Below are 11,284 nucleotides of genomic sequence, written 5' to 3'. Positions count from 1 at the left end.
CGGGAATGGTCTTCTCCATCCCTTGCATGTTGTAGTTAAGCACAAAGCCTTTGTAGCTTGGTGGGAGAGACTGGAGGATTCTGTCAATTATAGCATCATACGGAAGTTCGACTCCAAGTGAAGTCAGACGACAGTGCAACCCAGACATTTTGAGTATGTGCTCACTGACAGAACTGTTCTCCTCCATCTTACAGCTAAAGAACTTGTCGGAGACTTCATATCTCTCGACACGGGCATGAGCTTGAAAAACTAGCTTCTGCTCCTGGAACATCTTATATGCTCCGTGTTGCTCAAAACGCCTTTGGAGCCCCGTTTCTAAACTGTATAACATGCCACACCTAACCAGAGAGTAGTCATGACTCCGCGTTTGCCAGATGTTCAGAATGTCCTGGGCTGCTACGGGAGCGGGAGGGTCACCTAGCGACGCATCAAGGACATAAGCCTTTTTAGCTGCTTCAAGGATGAGCTTCAAGGTGCGAACCCAGTCCGCATAGTTGCAACCATCATCTTTGAGCTTGTTTTTCTCTAGGAATGTGTTGAAATTGAGGTTGACGTTGGCCATCTACAATATTTATAAAGACAACTTTTAGACTATGTTCATGACAATTAAGTTCATTTAATCAAATTAAGTATGAACTCCCACTTAAATCGACATCCCCCTAGTCATCTAAGTGATACATGATCCATGTTGACTAACCCGTGTCCGATCATCACGTGAGACGGACTAGTCACCATGGTGAGCAACTTCATGCTGATCGTATTCAACCATACGACTCATGTTCGACCTTTCGGTCTCTTGTATTCGAGGTCATGTCTGTACATGCTAAGCTCGTCGAGTCAACCTAGGTGTTTCGCGTGTGTAAATCTGGCTTACGCCCGTTGTATGCGAACGTTAGAATCTATCACACCCGATCATCACGTGGTGCTTCGAGCAACGAACCTTCGCAACGGTGCACACTTAGGGGAATACGTTCTCGAAATTTTAAGAGGGATCATCTTATTATTCTACCGTCGTTCTAAGCAATAAGATGAAAAACATGATAAACATCACAATGCAATCATATAGTGACATGATATGGCCATTATCATCTTTGCCCTTTCGATCTCCATCTTCAGGCATCGCATGATCATCATCGTCACCGGCGTGACACCATGATCTCCATCATCGTGTCTTCGTGAAGTCGTCACGCCAACTACTACTATCACTACTACTATAGCTAACCGTTAGCAATGAAGTAAAAGTAGTAAGCACATGGCGTTGCATCTCATACAATAAATTAAGACAACTCCTATGGCTCCTGCCGGTTGTCATACTCATCGACATGCAAGTCGTGAAACCTATTATAATAACATGATCATCTCATACATCATACATGCAACATCACAACTTTGGCCATATCACATCACATGTCAAACCCTGCAAAAACAAGTTAGACGTCCTCTAATTGTTGTTGGAAATTTTACTTGGCTGATTTGGGTTTCTAGCAAGAACGCCTTCTTACCTACGTGAAAGCCACAATGATGATATGCCAGAGCTATTTACCCTTCATAAGGACCCTTTTCATCAAATCCAATCCGACTAGAGTAGGAGAGACAGACACCCGCTAGCCACCTTTATGCACGGTGTGCATGTCTGTCGGTGAAACCAGTCTCACGTAAGCGTACGTGTAAAGTCGGTCCGGGCCGCTTCATCCCACAATACCATCGGAAAAGAATAAGACTAGTAGCGGCAAGCAAATTGACAAATCATCGCCCACAACTTTTGTGTTCTACTCGTGCATAGAATCTACACATAGAAAACCTGGCTCGGATGCCACTGTTGGGTAACGTAGCATAAATTCAAAATTTTCCTACGCATATTCAGATCTTCCTATGGAGAGACCAGCAACGAGAGAGGGGTAAGAGCATCTTTATACCTTTGAAGATCGCTAAGCGGAAGCGTTGCTAGAACGCGGTTGATGGAGTCGTACTCGCAGCGATTCCGATCTAGTGCCGAACTACGGCACCTCCGCGTTCAACATACGTGCAGCCCGGTGAGGTCTCCCGCACCTTGATCCAGCAAGGAGGAGGGAGAGGTTGGGGAAGAGCTCTAGCACCACGACGGCGTGGTGTCGATGGAGAGATGAGGTCTCCCGGCAGGGCTTCGCCAAGTACCGGAGAGAGGAGGAGGAAGAAGGGCAGGGCTGCGTCGAGGGAGAGGGAGAAGTCTATCTTCCAATGGCCAAAATTGCCCGCTATATATAGGGGAAGGGAGGGGCTGCACCCCCTTGAGGGTTTCCCCCTCCTGGGGGGGGGGGGGGGGCGGCAGCCCGAGATGGGGATGGTGTTGGAATTATGCCCTAGAGGCAATAATAAATATAGTTGTTATTATAATTCATGTATCAAGATAATCGTTTATTATCCATGCTATAATTGTATTGAATGAAGACTTATATACATGTGTGGATACATAAACAGAACACTATCCCTAGCAAGCCTCTAGTTGGCTAGCCAGTTGATCAAAGATAGTCATGGTCTTCTGATTATATACAAAGGTGTTGTTGCGTGATAACTGGATCACGTCATTAGAAGAATCACGTGATGGACTGGACCCGAACTAATAGACGTAGCATGTTGATCGTGTCATTTTGTTGCTACTGTTTTCTACGTGTCAAGTATTTGTTCCTATGACCATGAGATCATATAACTCACCGACACCGGAGGAATGCTTTGTGTGTATCAAACGTCGGAACGTAACTGGGTGACTATAAAGATGCTCTACAGGTATCTCCGAAGGTGTTCGTTGAGTTAGTATGGATCGAGACTGAGATTTGTCACTCCGTGTGACGGAGAGGTATCTCGGGGCCCACTCGGTAATACAACATCACACACAAGCCTTGCAAGCAATGTGACTTAATGTAAGTTGCGGGATCTTGTATTACGGTACGAGTAAAGAGACTTGCCGGTAAACGAGATTGAAATAGGTATGTGGATACTAACGATCGAATCTCGGGCAAGTAACATACCGAAGGACAAAGGGAATGACATACGGGATTATATGAATCCTTGGCAATGAGGTTCAAACGGTAAGATCTTCGTAGAATATGTGGGATACAATATGGGCATCCAGGTCCCGCTATTGGATATTGACCGAGGAGACACTCGGGTCATGTCTACATAGTTCTCGAACCCGCAGGGTCTGCACACTTAAGGTTTGACATTGTTTTATGCGTATTTGAGTTATATGGTTGGTTACCGAATGGGTTTCGGGTGTTCACCGGGGGGCAACCCACCCCGGGGAAGCCCATAGGCCTTGTGGGTGGCGCACCAGCCCTTGGTGGGCTGGTGGGATAGCCCAAGAAGGTCCTATGCGCCAAGGATAGAAAATCAAAGATAAAGAAAAAAAAAAGGAGGTGGGAAAGGAGAGAAGGACTCCACTTTCCAATCCTAGTTGGACTAGGATTGGAGGAGGACTCCTCCTCCCTTGGTGGCGCAGCCCTTGGGGCTCCTTGAGCCTCAAGGCAAGCCTCCCCTCCCTCCTCCTATATATATGGAGCAATTAGGGCTGATTTGAGACAACTTTTCCAAGGCAGCCCGACCACATAACTCCATGGTTTTACCTCTAGATCGCGTCTCTGCGGAGCTCGGGCGGAGCCCTGCCGAGATTAGATCATCACCAACCTCTGGAGCGTCGTCACGCTGCTGGAGAACTCATCTACCTCTCCGTCTCTCTTGCTAGATCAAGAAGGCCGAGATCATCGTCGAGCTGTACGTGTGCTGAACGCGGAGGTGCTGTCCGTTCGCCACTAGATCGTGGGACGGTTCGCGGGGCGGATCGAGGGACGTGAGGACGTTCCACTACATCAACCGCGTTCACTAACGCTTCTGCTGTGCGATCTACAAGGGTACGTAGATCGGAAATCCCCTCTCGTAGATGGACATCACCATGATAGGTCTTCATGCGCGTAGGAAAATTTTTGTTTCCCATGCAACGTTCCTTAACAGATGGTGCGGCGGCCAAGGGGGGGAGGAGGGGTGTGGCGCACCCCTGGTGGGCCTTAGGCCCACCTGGCTTAGGGTTTCCCCCCCTTTTCTCTCCCCTGCGCATTGGGCTGAGCGGGGAGGCGCACCAGGCCACCTAGGGGCTGGTTCCCTCCCCTACTTGGCCCATCTTACCTCCCGGGGTCGTTGCCCCCCTTCGGTGGACCCCCGGGGCCACCTCCGGTGGTCCCGGTGGTCCCGGTACGTTACCGGTGATGCCCGAAACATTTCCGGTGTCCGAAACCATCCGTCCTGTATATCAATCTTTACCTCCGGACCATTCCGGAGCTCCTCGTGACGTCCGGGATCTCATCCGGGACTCCGAACAACTTTCGGTAACCTCGTATAACAATTCCCTATAACCCTAGCGTCACCGAACCTTAAGTGTGTAGACCCTACGGGTTCGGCAGACAAGCAGACATGACCGAGCCACCTTTATGGCCAATAACCATCAGCGGGGTCTGGATACCCATGGTGGCTCCCACTTGCTCTACGATGATCTCATCGGATGAACCACGATGTCAATGATTCAATCAATCCCGTATACAATTCCCTTGGTCTGTCGGTATAGAACTTGCCCGAGATTCGATCGTCGGTATACCAATACCTTGTGCAATCTCGTTACCGGTAAGTCTCTTTACTCGTTCTGTAGCACGTCATCGTGTGACTAACTCCTTAGTCACATTGAGCTCATGATGATGTTCTACCGAGTGGGCCCAGAGATACCTCTCCGTCACACGGAGTGACAAATCCCAATCTCGATTCGTACCAACCCAACAGACACTTTCGGAGGTACCCGTAGTGCACCTTTATACTCACCCAGTTACGTTGTGACGTTTGATACACCCAAAGCACTCCTACAGTATCCGGGAGTTGCACAATCTCACAGTCGAAGGAAAAGATACTTGACATTAGAAAAGCTTTAGCATACGATCTAGTGCTATGCTTAGGATTGGGTCTTGTCCATCACATCATTCTCCCAATGATGTGATCCCGTTATCAATGACATCTAATGCCCATGATCAGGAAACCAGGATCATCTATTGACTAACGAGCTAGCCAACTAGAGGCTTGCTAGGGACACTTTGTGATCTATTAATTTATTCACACATGTATTACTGTTTCCTATTAATATAATTATAGCATGAACAATAGACGGTTATCATGAACAAGGAAATATGATAATAACCATTTTATTATTGCCTCTAGGGCATATTTCCGACAATATGTGCATGTGACTCGAGTCTACATTTTGTAAGTACGTTCGACAAAGCACGACAGATGAGATGGTGTAATATATTCGTGACGATGTGCAAGTTGTTCCTTTATTGGTGTGTATGTGCAATCCAATTTAGTGCAAAACAAAAATTAAAAAATGCCCAAAACAAATAAATGGGAAAATAGGGGGCAGCAAAATAGCCCCATCCAATTTAGTGCAAAACCCTAAACCCAAAAATTGCTAAAAAAAGAAAAAACAGCGAAGAAATAGCCCCGGTTCGTAATATGAACCGGGACTAATACGCCTCCCCCTCGCTCCCAGCCCCGCCACGTGGAAGGCCATTAGCCCCGGTTCGGGGCCGAACCGGGGCTAGCATTACTCCCCGTTGATTAGTCCCGGTTCGAGAACCGGGACTAATGGCCCAACCGAACCGGGGCAAAATGCCCTTTTTCTACTAGTGTGTGTTTCATGTTGGTCTTCTTGATATGTATATCGACAAGTTACGGTCTTCCTCTTGAAGATTTCCGCTGTTTGATGCATGATGTCATTGGATATCTAGATCGAAATCGACCCGGTTGCGTGCTCCCTTATCTTTGGCCAAAGAGGCTCCATGAGGGTGTGACACGAAGCCACTGTTCCGAAAATAAATGTCGTTGATCTAGTATAAAATTTGTACTAATTTGATACTAAATTTGCGTCATTTATTCACGGATGAAGGGGTACCTGACAATGGCCTTGTTGAAGACACCGTTTTGGGATCTCGGTCTTTCTTCATGATGAAAACTTAAGATCTTTGATCAGGCGACGACAACGCTTCTGCATTGTTTCTGTGTTGGAGGCGTCGCTTTTCAAGGTCCACTTTTGCGGTCCGAGTGTTGTCTTTGGTGGTTGTTAGAGTGTTGTTGTTGCGAGTGTTTCAGCACTGCGACAAGGTCTTTGTTTTTATTTTTCTCTCTTTTTATTTTATTCTTGGCTGTGTGCATTATGGATGTTTATCAGTATTTTGTTGGTGTAGAGCTTGAATGTAATTGGTATCCTCGCGATATTAATATATATATTTTTTTTTTAAAAATGTTATTCTCCCAAGTCGATAGTGCAAGATAGTAGAACAAGCATTGAACTGAAGCTTTACATCTTCACATGTTTTCCACAATTAAAGAATTGTAGATACATAATTGTGCTGTAATTTCTCTCAGTTTACATTCTTCTGAGTTTGATCATTTCTCCCATATGCAACGCGAGTTGCACATGCACGTTCAAACATTTATCTTGGAGAACCCACTCCATGCACGTATTACTTCACCTCCTTTGCTTTGCCATGCCTCTTGCAGAAAGACTCGACTCTCTCCAGACCATCCTCGAGAAGGGCTGGATCAACCGCAAACGTAATACGAAGCCAATTTTTCATTCCTAGTCCGCTCCCTGCAGTGCATGAGCATGTGTTAATTTTCAGTTGCAGGATACTACTGCTAATTAGCGTAACTGAACCAGAAGATACCCCTCCCTCGTCGGTTACAACAAGGCTATTTTTTAGAATATGGAAGAGAGCTTTGTTTCTCCCAATTATTATGTTGACAATATATAGTCATGAGATATTTAAATGATGAGAAAATAATAAGCTAATCCTTAGTAGTAGTTCGAATGGCATCAAATAAACCATCTGAGCTGGGAACAATTTCAACTTGCCACCTGCATTGCCAAAATAATGGAGATTTGGGTTTGGTAATGTGCAAATAAACGACAAAGTTGACAGTCTAGATCTTACACCACGGGGGGCAGGCGATGGGAAAATAAGGGACGACAAAGGGCATGTATCATTGTACCGGATGGGTTTAATACTCGCTCTGTTTCATAATATAAAACGCTCTTATATTATGGGATGGAGGGAGTACAACATAAAGAAAATTATGATGGGTGTAGCTCAATGTGAGAGAAGGTTACATATAGTTGAGGAAGTTGCACCAAAAAACATCTTCATAGGGGCTAGAGTAACAAAAGAAACAACTCTACAAGATCTTAAAACATAAGATCAACACTAGGGGGGTTGTGACAAACAAAAGGCTTGTGGTCACGATAGTTAGCTGATTCACTCAAACTTTGGCAGATGGGTACCACATGTCATTGTCTCGGGACAAAAAATCAGTAATAACTTGTCTTGAGTGGGCTCACTAATTGATTTATATGAGTTTTCACAAATTTCGTCCAAATTTGAACTAAATATATAAAAAATCATGAAATGTTGGAACTAGTAAATCAACTTTTGAGCACTTTTTGCCAACTATTTAGGAGTTTGGGCCTTTTCGTAAATTTTTGAGAAATCCGTAGCGAAAAAATAAAGTTTAAAAATTGAAGACATTATTGTAAATCAATTATTATTTTTGGTATTTGGAAAATTCTGAGCTCATTTTGTCCAGCAATATAGAATTTTGAACAGTTTTTCTAAAGTTTGGCAAAATTCAAGTGAAAGTTCAGATTGGTAAATAAGGATGCTCAATTCAAACTAAAGCCGAGTCACTGTGGATTTTTAGGCAGCTGGTGAATTGTCGTGGTTATAATTTTTTTGATTTTGCTAAAACACATCTAGATGTAAGATAAGTATTGCACGTCTAAGTCCTATATCATTGATCTTAGAGCATCTCTAGGAAACCTGTAAAAACACAAACTGTAAAACTGAGATACGGGACGAAAAAAGGCATTTTAAAGGTCCATTTTAGCTACGGTCGAACAGAAATTGTAAAACAAACTATAAAACTGTGATAAAGAGCTCCTTTCTCCAGCCGCCCCTTCCTCCAGCCAGCTGTGTCGGCCACGCCTGCTGCGTCCAACCCTGTCGGCCGCGTCCCGTCACCCGTTAGTCGTGCCCCGTTGCCCGTTGGCCATGCCCTATCGCCCGTCGGATGCGCCCCGTCCCCGTCGTCCGCGCCCAGCTTCGCCGGCCACGCCTTGTCGCCGGCTGGCCATGCCACGTCGCCCGCCGGCACTGTCCTGCTCTGTTGACAGCCGCGCCGGCCGAGTCGTGCCCCTTTGCCGGTCATGCTGGGAGGATTACGGCAGCCAGACTGAGGTCATGGGAGGCCACGATGAGGTCGATCTCGTCCAATTCAAACCGTCGGCGATGGATTGCAGCGTCCAGCGGCCTTTTCTGGCGTACGGTGATGAATTCCGGCAAGTTTAGGGCGAATTCTGGCAAACTCCGCGACGGCGTGTTTACTCCGACAAGGTTTGACTGGTATACGGCCCCCTAGAATCGGCCTTCCAACCTTCAAAAATAAGGGTTTCGGGTGTGGCTTTTCCGTGCCCCTTAAAAAGTTTACGGGTTGGACCACTTTTATGGTTTCTGTTCTGCACATTTTTTACGATCAAAACTGTAAAACGCAATTTTTTTACGGGTTTGACCACTTATACAGAGTCTGCTAGAGATGCTCTTATGTGAAGATTCGTGTGGGTATTTTTTCCCCTTCTTTTTTCTTTTTTATGCTTGATTCAGCCATTTATATGTGCAATAATTATGTCACATCTAAATGTGGCCTAGACACATCTATTCGTTTTGTTAGTCAATACCCCTAGATTCTGAACTATATGCGTTAAAATCCCCTGAAGTTGTAGCCCATTATTTTTTTGCTACGTGCTCCAACCGCTAGTGATGTGGTTTGGATGCAATTTGCTGAATGTAGGCAGAAGAAACGTGGAAAACATTGAGGAGGAAATATAAAAGAGAAAATGCAAAAGAAACATATTAGCTTGCAACAGGCTGCAAAAGACAAGGGAGATCCCCTAAAAAAAAGACAAGGGAGATCAAGAGTTGTTGTACGTACGTTCACTTAATTTCTCTGTGTGATCAATCGATGCATGCTCAATTATGATCAGATTCGTACTACTACAGAGCAGCGAATGCTGGTGGAGGCAAAGACAATTAGATATGGGTTTGTGCTTCTGATTTGGTTTTCAGTAGTAGGTTGCTTGGTTCGATGCGGACATCGAAAGCTATGTGACCAACAGCAAACCCGACAATAATGCTATACAAGCTATATATAGTTAGCAGTCCATAAGTGCAATCCATGATTGATTCTTTCTGATTGATAATGTACGTACCTGGGCAAATGACCACGGACTCCTCGCGGGCGACCTTGGTGCAGAAGTCGACGTCGTCGGCGACGCCGTCCAAGCAGGAGAGGTCGAGCTTCACCATGACGAACATGGACCCCTCCGGCTTGTGAGGGCAGGTGATGCACTCGATGCCGTCCACCTTCCGGTAGCATATCTCCGCCGCCTCCCTCATCACGTCCATGGCGTTCGCGAAGAAGGCCTTGTCCGTGTTGGAGATGATCTGCGGCAGAGCTCCCTGCACGAACGTCACGGGGTCTACCGAGATGGCGCAGTAGGACATTATCGACTGGAGGACCTGGAGAAATTATCAGGAGGTTCTCTGTCAGTTAGTAGCACCTAGCAGATGATTCATGCCATCCCGTGACCAGATTTTGGAGGTTGGTTGGGGTACAGAACGTACGTTCTTGTCCCTGAGGACCCCCTTGGGATCGGTGGCTGCGATCCAGCCAAGGCGCCAGCCGGGCACCATCCACCGCTTGGAGATGCCGCCCGTGGTCACCACCGGAGCTATCCCCCCGAACACGCCCATCGGCACGAACGGCTTGCTCCCGAACGCGCAGTGGTCGTACACCTCGTCGCTGATCACCAGGATCCCGAGCTTCCTCGCCGTCTCTGCAATCTGTGAAATTGATTACTCGGAATTAATCAGCCCAAGAAGAAGAAGAAGAAGTAGCTAGCTGGTGTTAATGGACGTGGACATGTGCGTAGATGCTGGCTGGATGGATACCTTACCTTGGCCAAGTGGTCGTACGAGTAGACGCACCCGCAGGGGTTGTTGGGGTTGACGATGACCATGGCCACGGTGTTCTCGTCGGCGAGGGCCTGCACGCCGTCGAGGTCCACCTCCCACTCCTTCTCCGGCAGGAGGTCGAAGCGCCGGAACTCGAGGCCGCACAGCGCGGCGCGCGACTCGTACATCGGGTACCCCGGCCGCGGCAGCAGCACGTTGGCGCCGGGCGAGGCCAGCACGGCCATGATGATCTCGATGGCGTGGTTGCAGCCGGCGGTGAGGACCACGTCGCCCGTCGAGAGCTCGTAGGGGAGCTCCCGGGACAGGTACGCGGCGACGGCGCTGCAGCAGGACATATCGACGCATTTTACTTACCGAAACAGAGAAGAATCAAGAAACGGAGGCTGCAGCAGGCAGCAGACAGCAGGGAGCACGTACCTGCGCGCGTCGGGCACGCCGCCGGCGGGGGAGTATCTGTTGTGCTTGCCCGACAGGGCGGCGGCGGCGACGGCCTCTTCGGCGGCGGCCGCGGTGCGGAAGCACGCGAACGCGGAGGGGTCGCCGTGGCCGAGCGGCGCGACGGGGCGCGGGTCGGTCTTGTCGACGCAGTCAAACACGCGGGTAACGAGGGAGCGGAGGCTCTGCCGGCCGCCCGCCTCGAGCGCCGGGTTCGCCGCCCCGAAGCGCCACTTGGCCTCGCCGCCGTTCTCCATGGTACCTGCCTGACGACGACGAGGAGCGAGCTAGGATAGCGTTGGAGTAGTAGTATGTGTCGTGTGCGCGTTTGCCCGATGAGGAATCCGAGGTCGTCGTCGGCTCGCTTGTCTCTCACGTACGGTGGGGGTGGGGCGACTGTCTCTAATTGGCATTGGCGTCGGCAGCTTTCGTTTGTATGCAACTAAACAGGTCAACCGATTCACCACCAGGCCAACTTCATCACAGATTTAACACGATTTTGTCTGTTTGGAACGACAATGGGTTTGTCCATGTCCGTCTCTGTCTGTTGAATCGGGCATGCACCCACCGCGCGGCCGCATCCCAAATTATGTCCGCGCTAGACTTGATTTAAAAAAAAGAAACTCAACTAAAAATAAATAAACTCAGTTTAAGAGCTTAAGGCCCTGTTCGGAATCTCTCACAGCCCTCCACTCCGTGTAGTTATGGAGCTCGGTTTCAGCGGCTCCGTCAAAATACGTTGTAGCCTGCTC

At 48.0% G+C, this 11,284-nt stretch overlaps 1 protein-coding gene across 1 annotated transcript; it reads right to left on the bottom strand.

Annotated features, from left to right (window-relative positions):
* Positions 1-6,366: 6,366 nt before the first annotated feature.
* Positions 6,367-10,997, bottom strand: LOC123404479 (nicotianamine aminotransferase 1-like). The gene is made up of 5 exons (XM_045098412.1): positions 10,515-10,997; positions 10,079-10,418; positions 9,747-9,965; positions 9,332-9,641; positions 6,367-6,661 (listed from the first exon to the last, which is right to left on the bottom strand). Exons 1-5 carry the CDS (start codon positions 10,787-10,789, stop codon positions 6,534-6,536), a joined length of 1,272 nt encoding a protein of 423 aa, XP_044954347.1. The 5' UTR covers positions 10,790-10,997; the 3' UTR covers positions 6,367-6,533.
* Positions 10,998-11,284: the final 287 nt, after the last annotated feature.

Source organism: Hordeum vulgare, chromosome 6H, assembly GCF_904849725.1.
Source record: "Hordeum vulgare subsp. vulgare chromosome 6H, MorexV3_pseudomolecules_assembly, whole genome shotgun sequence".
Classification (NCBI taxonomy): Eukaryota; Viridiplantae; Streptophyta; class Magnoliopsida; order Poales; family Poaceae; genus Hordeum; species Hordeum vulgare.
The sequence above is the reverse complement of the archived record's forward strand: the minus strand, read 5'-3'. Positions and strand labels throughout refer to the sequence as shown.